The 12,054-nt window shown below is 45.0% G+C and overlaps 1 protein-coding gene across 1 annotated transcript in view; it reads left to right on the top strand.

Moving 5' to 3' along the window:
• Nucleotides 1-11,787, top strand: part of ZBTB5 (zinc finger and BTB domain containing 5) — a 46,807-nt gene extending 35,020 nt beyond the window's left edge. Inside the window, exon 2 of the mRNA XM_011939441.1 lies at nt 7,343-11,787. Within this exon, the coding sequence (XP_011794831.1) occupies nt 7,347-9,380 (2,034 nt within the window). The 5' untranslated portion in view covers nt 7,343-7,346 and the 3' untranslated portion in view covers nt 9,381-11,787. The remainder of the gene's footprint in view (nt 1-7,342) is intronic.
• Nucleotides 11,788-12,054: the final 267 nt, after the last annotated feature.

Here is a 12,054-nt window from a genome sequence, read left to right as displayed (position 1 = left end):
CCACCATGCCTGACTAATTTTTACATTTTTAGTAGAGGCAGGGTTTCACCATGTTGGTCAAGCTGGTCTCAAACTCCTGGCCTCTGCCCACCTGGACCTCCAAAAGAACTGGGATTACAGGCATGAGCTACTGCGCTGGCCCTTTTTTTTACTCATTCATGAATGTGGAGTGGAGTTTTCCAGAGGCCATGCAGTGTGTGATATCACAAACCTGAATGCAGAAGCAAATATGAGAATCCAGTTGTCTTCTCTTAATGCCAAAATATAAAACAATACCCCTCTTATGTTTTTGGAAAATAGTTATTTATTTTTTAAATAACTTTTTTTTTTATATAGAGATGGAATCTCACTATGTTGCCCAGGCTGGTCTTGAATTCCTGGGCTCAACTGATCCTTCCACCTCGGCCTCCCAAAGTGCTTGCTGGTTTTACAGGTGTGAGCCACCATGCCCGGCCCAGTTATTAAAATATTATGTTAACATGTAATTGTTTATCATTTATTTATTTTTATTTTTTTTTTTTGAGACGGAGTCTCGCTCTGTCACCAGACTGGAGTGCAGTGGTATGATCTTGGCTCACTGCATTCTCCGTCTCCCAGGTTCAAGCGATTCCCCTGCCTCAGCCTCCCGAGTAGCTGGGACTACAGGCACGGGCCACCATGCCCAGCTAATTTTTGTATTTTTAGTCGAGTCGGGGTTTCACTGTGTTGGCCAGGATGGTCTCGATCTCTTGACCTCGTGATTTGCCTGCCTTGGCCTTCCAAAGTGCTGGGATTGCAGGCGTGAGCCACCGTGCCTGCCTGTAATTGTTTATTATTATTTTTAAATAAGTTGACAAATAGTTTTAAATTTTCTGTTTTAATTTCTTTAGAGTTCCTTTTTTTTTTTTTTTTGAGACAGAGTCTGACTCTGTCGTGACCTAGGCTGGAGCGCAGTGGCCGGATCTCAGCTCACTGCAAGCTCCGCCTCCCGGGTTTACGCCATTCTCCTGCCTCAGCCTCCCGAGCAGCTGGGACTACAGGCGCCCGCCACCTTGCCCGGCTAGTTTTTTTTTTTGTATTTTTAGTAGAGACAGGATTTCACCGTGTTAGCCAGGATGGTCTCGATCTCTTGACCTCGTGATCCGCCCATCTTGGCCTCCCAAAGTGCTGGGATTACAGGCTTGAGCCACGGCGCCCGGCCTAGAGTTTCTTTTTTTAAGAAAATTTACCCTACTTCTTTAGCAGTCCATGGCAGAATAATCAGGACTTAATAAATTGGTACTTGAGGATGTTACAGTGTAACACCAGCTCATCTGTCCTTCTGTTGTTTGGTTCTTTCTTTCATTTCTAGGAAGATCACCTCTTACTCAGTAAAACTATGCATTTCCAAAGTCACCTGGATTAATATGTAGAGGGGCCGTATTTGTCAGAGGTATGCTATGGTGGACATCTGTCATTTGCAGCTCCCCAGAATCTTGAACACCCCTTCCCCCTTCACATTTGGATATCCTGCAAATAGTGAGTCCCACTTTCCCAAGGTGGAATCATAGTTATGGTGCAGACATTAGCCTCTGTATTGCCTGAAGATGGTCTGCCAACAAGGTATAACAGGAAGTTCCTAGCATCCCTAAAGTGTTTTGAGAGGAGCGTGGAGAACTTGAGTTGGTCTCAAGGCCTATGATGGGGGATCTAGTGTAGAACTGAGGATCTCTAGGCTGATGGGAAGTTAAAAGATTGTATGGTACTGTTTGCCTATCTTCCAGTATTTTTTAAACCTTTTATCTTTGTTGGGGTTGTGTTTAGCTACCTTAGCAGCCTCTTTTCAAAGGTCCCCTGGCTCTTGGAAAATTTCCTCAAAATGATGTTTCTGGGACCACAATTTTAAAAATTTGATGATTTATTTATTTTAGAGATGAGGTCTTGCCATGTTGCCTAGGCTGGTCTCGAACTCCTGGGCTCAGGTAATCTTCCCACCTTGGCCTTCCAAAGTACTGGGAATTACAGATATGAGCCACATGCCCAGTCCTATAATTTTTAAGTAAGCTCTTTTTCTCATATAAGCTCTATTGCTTATTTAAAAAAAAAAAAAAGAGAAGCATTGAACAGAATATTACTGTCCTTTTAAATCAGTATGCCTGGTTGAAATACTATTTATTTGCAAAGTCAGTCTTTTATGGCCCCCCTCATCTATTAAGTCAGGAAAATAATTCCCACCTGCCACTGTTGTTTTGAAGATTAGAAATAATGTAAATTAAAAGTACTTAGAATAGTGACTGTCAGGCTCTCAGTAGTTACTGTTATTATACCTGTAATCCCAGGCTAGCAGGAGGATTGCTTGACACCAGGAGTTCAAGGCTGCAGTGAGCTATGATCATGCCATTGTACTCTAGCCTGCGCAACAGGGTGAAACCCTGTCTCAAAAAAAAAAGCACATTAAAAAATATATATTTTATTACCACTACCATTACCTCTGTTACTATCACCATGTTACTACAATGCTGGGTGATATGGTTTGGCTCCTGTCCCAACCCAAATCTCATCTCAAATTGTAATCCCCACGTGGAGGGAAGGAGGCGATTGGATCCTGGGGGTGGTTTCCCCCATGCTATTATCGTGATAGTGAGTTCTCACAACGTCTGATGGTTTTATAAATGACAGTTTCTCCTTCACACACACTCTTCTCCTGCCACCATGTGAAGAAGGTCCTTGCTTCCCGTTCACCTTCTACCATGATTGTAAGTTTCCTGAGGCCACCTCAGCCATGCAGAACTGTGAGTCAATTAAACCTCTTTCCTTTATAAATTACCCAGTCTTGGGTATTTCTTTATAGCACTGTGAAAACAGACTAATACACTGGGTCTATTCCCCACTGTAGGAGAGAAAGCAATAACGCTGAGTGTCTGGTGTTCCTTGTTTTTGCCTGTTGGGCCCAAGCTTCCATGGTCGCTAAGAGCAACTCTGAGGCTTGTACAACTTCCCACCACAACTCCCTGTTTAATTTATTTTATTCCTCAAACCAGAATGTTTCTTCCCTGTTACTGCTACAGAATAATCACCCCTCTGGAACTTGGCACTTATTCATATATGAGTGTACTTTCTAAGGCAGGGCTATAGACTTATGAGCAGTAATTGCATTTCTTTTAATCTCCACAAAGCCTTGAGCTCTGTGGGCCCTGAGTGAGTTGGGTGGGGACCTGGGATGTGTGTACTGCTGCCTGCCACTGCTGGCTCTCTGCTTTCTGCAGGAAAGCTTGGTAAAGCAAGAAGGGATGTGGCAGTGGCTGCATCTTTGGAGATACCATCTCTCACACATGACAGCAAAGAGCAGACACCTCAGTGGGAAGGTGTGTGTTTCAGTGATCTATTTTGATGTTGGAAATTCATCAGAGGTCAACAAACATAGGAGGCAAAACAATATGGCCAACATGTGGCTGCTGCTTTGAGGCATTTTGCTTCTCCAATAGTTAACTTTCCAAGTACAGCTGAATAGCATAATAGTCTCAGTCGCCACAGTAGACCCTTGGGTTTTGTGGACTCAGTTTGCCATTTCAGTTATTTCCACGATCCTGACCAACTTTGGCCTGTAAGACTGTACAGCTGGGGCATCAGAGCAAGTGGTTGGGCCTGGGGAGCCACTTGGCACCCATGCTGCCTTCTTATGAAATGCCATGATGGTATTTGTGAATTTTGGAGATTTGCAGATATCTCAGGTATATCCCTTTAGAATGCCACGGATCTACCTTTTTTTTAAAATTTTATAAATATGATTATACATTTTTATGTATTTATTTATTTGAGACAGAGACTTGCTCTGTCGCCCAGGTTGCAGTGCAGCAATCTTCGCTGTCTATAACCTCTGCCCCCTGGGCTGAAGCAATCCTCCTGCCTTAGCCTCCCAAGTATGCTGGGACTACATGGCGGGAACTTGCCACCATGGCCAGCTACTTTTTGTATTTTTAGTTGAGATGGGGTTTTGCCATGTTGCCCATGGTGGTCTCGAACTCCTGAGCTCAAGCAATCCACCCACCTCGGCCTCCCAAAGGGTTAGGATTACAGGCATGAGCTACCACACCCAGCCTATAGTTCCATGAGTCTTATAAGTGAAAAGAAACAACAACAGAACAGCAGTCCCCTGTCCCATCCTTTTCCCCATCAATTACCCACTTCTCAGAGGCAACCACTTTCAATTATTTCAGCTATTTCTTCCACTATTGACTTCCATTTGTTGTTGTTGTTGTTTTGAGACAGGGTCTCACTCTGTCTCCCAGATTAGAGTGCAGTGACGTGATCTCTGCTCACTGCAACCTCTGACTCCCGGGCTCAAGTGATCCACCTCAGCCTCCCAAATAGCTGGGACTGCAGGCACACACCACCATACCCGGCTAATTGTTTCTGTATTTTTAGTAAGAGATGGGGTTTCGCCATGTTGCGCAGGCTGGTCTCGAACTCCTGGGGGCTCAAGGGACCCACCTACCTCGGCCTCCCAAAGCGCTGGGATTACAGGAATGAGCCACCATGCTCAACCAACTTCTGTACTTACATGCCAAATTACTATTTTTTGAGATAACCTATTTCAGACTGTATTTCTAGATTAATAAGGAAAGTAAAGACTTAACTTTATTATACCTCATCTCCTCTACCCCCTCCCCCCATGCAAAGTTGCTTTCTCTCATCTTCCCAGTATCTCACATTTGGTTAGTGTACTTATTTTATGACTGTGTAAATACTGTCTACAAGTGAATTACATATTGTGTCCTACAAGTAAACAACCTTTTTTTTTTTTTTCCTGGAGTTAATCGTTGATCCATTTAAAATTTTCTTATCTTTTTTAATGACCCATCTTCACATTTTGATAGAACTGGTAAATTCTAAGCACTCCCAATCACATCAGGTTATCTATCTATTCTTTTTTTCCATCCCCCCTGGAGACCCACTCCTTGGAGTCCTTCCTGCTCCAGTCTGACTGCTTTTGCTCTCCAGGCCTGCTGCCTAGTTGTCATCTGGGGCCTTATCATTATCCTTGGGATTCCCTTTGCCTGTCTTCTCTAGTGAGTCTCCTGTTTCCTGCAATCTTAGTTGCTTCCTGAGAAAGGATAAACCTTTGGGTTCTTATCTGAAAATACCTTAGTTTATCCTAATTGATTAATAGTTTGGCTGGGTGTGGAATTCTAAGTTGGAAATTATTTTTTTGGATAATTTTGAAGGAACTGTCATCTTCTAGCTTGCAGTGCTGCTATGGCAAAGACAAATGCCAATTTTATTCCTGATATCAGCCTAGTGTGGGGATTTGTATCTTCATATTGTTGAGTACTTGTTGGGCCTTGTTAGTCTTAATAAGAAAATTTATTCAGTTCTCAAAATTAAAAAAAAATACCATTTATTGGCTGGGCGCAGTGGCTCCTGCCTGTAATCCCAGCACTTTGGGAGGCCAAGACGGGCGGATCACCTGAGATCAGGAGTTGGAGACCAGCCTGACCAAGATGGTAAAACCCCCGTCTCTACTAAAAATACAAAAATTAGCCAGCGTGGTGGTGGGCACCTATAATCCCAGCTAGTGAGGAGGCTGAGGCAGGAGAATCACTTGAACCGGGGAGGCAGAGGTCAGTGAGCCGACATCACGCCATTGTACTCTAGCCTGGGGGAACAGAACAAAACTCTGTCTCAAAACAAAACAAAAACCATTTCTTACATCATTTTCACCCTCTGTATTCTTACTTTTCTCTTTCTGTAGTCAAGATATTGGACCTGATTAATTCCTTCTCTTTTTCTTATTCATTCACTTATTTTTATTTTATTTTCTGAGACAGGGCCTTGCTCTGTTGCTTAGGCTGGAGTGCAGTGGTCCAGTCACAGTTCACAGAAGTCTTGACTTCCCAGGCTCAAGTGATCCTCCCACCTTAGCCTCCCAAGTAGCTGGCACCGCAGGTGCACACCACCATACTCAGCTAATTTTTTTTTGAGACAGGTTTCTCTCTCACCTAGGTTGGAGTGCAGCAGTGCGATCTCTGCTGACTGCAGCCTCCGCCTCCCAGGCTCAAGTGATCCTCCCCCTTCAGCCTCCTGAGTAGCTGGGGCCAGAGGCACACACCACCACGCCCAGCTAATTTTTTGTATTTTTGGTAGAGACAGAGTTTCACCTTGTTGCCCAGGCTGGTCTCAAACTCCTAAGCTCAGGCAGTCCTCCCACCACAGACTCCAAAAGTGCTATAGGATTACAGGCATGAGCCACCGCATCTGGCCTAGGGTTGTTTTGTTTTGTTTTTGTTTTTTTTATTGGATAGATTTTCAGCCAGGCCTCCTGCCTTAGCCACACCTTCATTCCATTTCCCCTGGCAAGGGCAACCAGTTCCTTGGCCTTTGGGAATGAGATTTATATGTTAGGTTGTTTTATCCACTGCCAGTTTAGGATTTTCACTTTTGGGGTGTGCTGAGTCAGTTAGCACTGATTTACCTGCTCCCCAGCTTCCAAAATGCTGTTGAAGCCCTTCTCATTCTCTTTTTTCTTGTGGGTGTATACCTTTAAAACAACAACGAAACCAAAAAACTTCAGTGTTTTTTTTTGTTTGTTTGTTTGAGATGAAGTCTCGCTCTGTCGCCCAGGCTGGGAGCGCAGTGGCACGATCTTGGCTCACTGCAACATCCGCCTTCCGGGTTCAAGCAATTCTCCTGCCTCAGCCTCCCGAGTACCTGGGATTACAAGTACACACTGCCATGCCTGGCTAATTTTTTTGTATTTTTAGTAGAGACGGAGTTTCACCATGTTGGTCAGGTTCGTCTTGAACTCCTGACCTCAGGTGATCTGCCCATCTCAGCCTCCCCAAGTGCTGAGATTACAGGTGTGACCCACCACGCCTGGCTTAGTGTCATTTTAGTGGGGTTTCAAGAATGAACAGGGGGCAAATGCGTATGTGCAATCTGCTACCCTCTATAACTGGAAATCTTCCACACTAATATTAATTTGCCCTTTTCACTTATTTAAGGTTCCTAAGATTTTGGAATTTCTTGGCATTCATTCCCCATCGTTAGGGAATGCAGAACTCTAACAGACTTCTGTGGGATAGATATCCATCACTCACACACTGGTCTTTACTAACTTAGCCCCTTAGTGTTATACATGGCTGATATGAAGAGTAAAGGGAAGCCTGTCAGTAGCTGGGCCCACATGTATGCATGCCTCCTGGGCTGATGGCTGAATTGGCATTTGCTCCTTATATGACAAGCTCTTAGTGTATGTGCCCATTATCAGAGATATCACAGGCTTCAAAGCTCCAAGCTTGGCCATCCATTCCACTCTTTTCATCATACCCTTTGTGTTCTGACTTTGAAGCTTTTCTAGGTCTTAACATTTTTTGTTTTCCTGTAGAATCATGGATTTTCCTGGTCACTTTGAACAAATCTTCCAGCAGCTGAACTACCAGAGACTTCATGGCCAGCTCTGTGATTGTGTCATTGTGGTAGGGAATAGACACTTTAAAGCCCACCGCTCCGTGCTGGCGGCATGCAGTACGCATTTCCGAGCCCTGTTCTCAGTGGCAGAAGGAGATCAGACCATGAACATGATCCAGCTGGATAGCGAGGTGGTGACAGCAGAGGCCTTTGCTGCACTGATTGACATGATGTATACCTCCACCCTCATGCTGGGGGAGAGCAATGTTATGGATGTCTTATTGGCAGCCTCTCACCTGCATTTGAACTCTGTTGTTAAGGCATGTAAACATTACTTAACGACAAGAACGCTGCCCATGTCTCCCCCCAGTGAGCGCGTTCAGGAGCAGAACGCCCGCATGCAGCGCTCCTTTATGCTACAGCAGCTGGGACTAAGTATTGTGAGCTCAGCCCTCAATTCCAGCCAGAATGGCGAGGAGCAGCCAGCCCCCATGAGCTCTTCCATGCGCAGTAACCTGGATCAGCGCACGCCCTTCCCCATGAGACGCCTTCATAAGCGCAAGCAGTCTGCAGAAGAGCGGGCCAGGCAGCGCCTCCGACCCTCCATGGATGAGTCTGCCATTTCAGATGTTACACCGGAGAATGGGCCTTCAGGGGTTCATTCTCGGGAGGAGTTCTTTTCACCAGATTCTCTGAAAATTGTGGATAATCCTAAAGCTGATGGAATGACTGATAACCAGGAAGACAGTGCGATCATGTTTGATCAGTCTTTTGGCACTCAAGAAGATGCCCAGGTGCCCAGCCAGTCTGATAACAGTGCTGGCAACATGGCACAGTTGTCCATGGCCTCTCGTGCAACTCAGGTTGAGACTAGTTTTGATCAGGAAGCTGCAACTGAGAAAAGTAGTTTTCAGTGTGAAAATCCTGAGGTTGGCCTTGGTGAGAAGGAGCACATGAGAGTGGTGGTTAAATCTGAGCCCCTGAGCTCGCCTGAGCCTCAGGATGAAGTGAGCGATGTGACCTCACAAGCAGAAGGCAGCGAGTCTGTAGAAGTGGAAGGAGTTGTGGTCAGTGCTGAGAAGATAGACCTCAGCCCTGAAAGCAGTGATCGGAGTTTTTCAGATCCCCAGTCTAGCACAGACAGGGTAGGTGATATCCACATTTTGGAGGTCACAAATAACCTAGAGCATAAGTCCACTTTTAGTATTTCAAATTTTCTTAACAAGAGCAGAGGAAATAACTTTACTGCAAATCAGAACAATGATGATAATATCCCAAACACCACTAGTGACTGCAGGCTGGAGAGCGAGGCCCCTTATTTGTTGAGTCCAGAGGCTGGGCCTGCAGGTGGGCCATCCACTGCCCCTGGCTCCCATGTAGAGAACCCATTTAGTGAACCTGCAGACTCCCACTTCGTCAGGCCTATGCAGGAGGTGATGGGCCTGCCGTGTGTGCAGACTTCAGGCTACCAAGGAGGAGAACAGTTTGGGATGGACTTTTCCAGGTCTGGTTTGGGCCTCCACTCCTCCTTCTCCAGGGTAATGATAGGTTCCCCAAGGGGAGGAGCCAGTAACTTTCCATACTATCGCCGCATAGCTCCCAAAATGCCAGTTGTAACTTCTGTCAGGAGCTCACAGATCCCAGAAAACTCTACCAGTTCCCAGCTAATGATGAATGGAGCTACATCCTCATTTGAAAATGGCCATCCTTCCCAGCCTGGCCCTCCACAATTGACCAGAGCATCTGCAGATGTTCTGTCAAAGTGCAAGAAGGCCTTATCAGAGCACAATGTTTTGGTTGTAGAGGGAGCTCGCAAGTATGCCTGCAAAATCTGCTGCAAAACTTTTTTGACTTTGACAGATTGCAAGAAACACATCCGTGTTCATACAGGTGAAAAGCCCTACGCCTGCCTGAAGTGTGGCAAGAGGTTTAGTCAGTCCAGCCACCTGTATAAGCACTCAAAGACCACCTGCCTGCGCTGGCAGAGCAGCAATCTTCCCAGCACTTTGCTCTAGCTGTTTGTCCTTACAAGACAATGCTGAGGCCAGTTGTCGGACTGAGTTTCTTTTGGTAAGCAGTTAATGCCTTTGGGTTCGAGGCTTCTAGCTGCCCAGTGGCTCTTAAACGGTTTAGCAACTAATAACCGGAGAACTAACATGTTGTAGTTGTGCTGCTGCATTTCTGAATCAATCAAGTGCACGTCTTGGGAAAGGGATGCAATCCCTGAAACCAGGTTCTTCCTTAGGGTTGAGTAATGCAGTCAGAAAGTAGTTTGTAATTGATGTTGAAAGTGGCACATTTAAAAATTTGAAAGTTGAAGTGCAAAAAAAATTTTCTAGCAATTTTTGTAAAACTGTGTAGCACTTAAATTTCCTATACCTTCTGATGGGAATATTATTATCCCTGTACAGTGACGCAAAATGCACTTACGTGTAACCAGTGGTGATTTGGTGCCTGTCTTAAAGGAAGGCCTTTGAGGACACGCCTGTCTGCCACAAATGCTTTAAAGTGTATCCTGAGCTAGTCCTAGGCCTCAGAAAGTACTGTATTTTTTATTTTTACCTGATTTGCAGTCACACACACTGCACTTTGGTGCTGACACTGGGTCCAGAGTGAGCATTCTCTTGGACTATTAGGTGTATATACTTTTGAATACATCACTGTTGGATAGATGTTTTAACAGTTTTTTCTGGTTTAAAAACCAAATTGTAAATGGAGTATGTACTTGTAGAGAGTGACAAGGTATTGTTTCCGTATGTGCTGTTTGAGCAGTATTTTAACCAACTTGTATTACAGATGTTACAGTTCTATGTTAGGAAGTCAGAAAAGAGCTTGTGTTTGTCTTTGTTCTGATGACGTGGAGTCATTTTGTGGGGTCTTCCATGGCACATTTACCCATTGCTCCATCCAGATGTCGAGGGCCAGTCTAAGCTGACACATCCTACCCGAGGACAAGCCTGTTCTCCACTTCATTTCTTCACTCTCCCCTCCCCATATAGCGGCTCTCCCAGGTTTAGATTACTGTTTTCGATGACAAATTAACCAAAAATGCCCCCACACGGGTTTTATTACTGTTATATACTATACTTTAACAGTACAGACCCTAATTTTATTATTTGTTGCTCCCCCAATCTGATCCCAAATGTTTAAAATTGTTTGAAATCCAAACATGGTAGTGCATGGGGTAAATATTTTGTAGCCTGTTTAAGAGTTGACAGCCCATAGCATACAAATAATCAAGTAGCATCTGAGACTGTTGGAGGCACTCGGGTCACTGCCCAGGGTCTCTCTGGGCCCTGCATCCTCACTTCCCCAGCCCCACTTTGCTGTCCTCTGACACTGTGCCATCGGGGCTGTTGGTGGCACCTGTGTGAGGCCAAGTGTGCGCCCAGGGGAACAGCACAGGTTAATGCATCTCCCTAGGACTCATGAAGTCAGTTTAATTCATGCACAAACATGAGTTCATTTTATGTTTTATATGCTTTCTTAGAGATACCAAACCATCATGCATAATTCAGATAAATTATTCAGTTTTTGTGTTTAGAAAGCTAAGTATGTGTAGCTGGAAACAAAAATGAGCGTGTTTTCTCTCCTGTTAGAGTATGCAGTTACACATCTGTGGATAATTTCATGTTCCAGCGGGGCTTGGCATCTCCCATGGACTGATTCCCAGGAAGAAAAGCCCAAAGGGAAAGCCACGATTCCTTTCGAGTAGATGTGGGAAAGAGCCCATTAGAGGATATGGGGTCCTGTGAAATTCAGTTGTGTGTGTGGCTCCTTGTTAGCGGTCATGTTGACATGGTATTAGGAGGCTCCCCATCCACCCTTTACGTGATGTAGGGACGAGTGTCTTGTGAGATTAACCTTGGGACACAGTGGGTAAGCCTGGAGAAAATGAGAGGACCCACCTGGACCCAGGGAGAGGAGCCAGTGACACAGGGCTCCTTCCCTTCCCTTTGGAGGAAGTGGTGCCAGGAGCCTGCCCGCTCACCTCTGCTGAAGCATAAGTGGACTTTGCTTTTGGGGCTTATCTCTGATACATGCTGGAGCCCTGCCTCTCCACTGCTAGATGGAACCTGGAATCTCTCATCTACCTCTTAGTCGGTCAGTTTCTACGTGTGAGAAGCAAGCTTGTGGGCCAGTGTCCTTGTACATGCTGTAGCACTTAAAAAATAATTCCAGGGTTCCCTGGAAAACCAGTCCCAGGGTTCTTATGATCTGTAGTTTCTATCTGGATTATAACTGGTATTGGGTACCTGAATTTTGATTGGTTAGCCTTAATTATAGTCTGGCGTGATCATGTAGAATCTTTTCTGGTGATCAGATCATAGAGTTCTATCAAGGCATCCATGTCAGTGGTGCTATAGCTGGTTACAACTTGAGATTTTGAAATAAAAAATTTGTCATATTCATGCCTCTAAATATGTGTTCTTTTTCTTTAGGTTATTAAGGTTGAAACAAAAGAGGGTAATATCTCTTTGCCAGCCCTTCTTTGACTAGTACTTTGTTTTAAACCAAACCTAGTAAGTTAACTGGTCATTTCCCTCAAATCATTCCCTTCTGCCTTCCCCCGCCTTCCTTTTCTGTCTTTGAGCTATGCACATGCATAAGATTTTGCTTTCAGTCTACCCAGTTGCTCTCCAAGGGCCTGCCTAATCTTGTGCTGCTCCCTGGACCTGCTTCTCAAGT

Source organism: Colobus angolensis, unplaced genomic scaffold (assembly GCF_000951035.1).
Source record: "Colobus angolensis palliatus isolate OR3802 unplaced genomic scaffold, Cang.pa_1.0 Scaffold181, whole genome shotgun sequence".
NCBI lineage: Eukaryota > Metazoa > Chordata > Mammalia > Primates > Cercopithecidae > Colobus > Colobus angolensis.
This window is presented reverse-complemented; position numbering and strand designations above follow the sequence as displayed.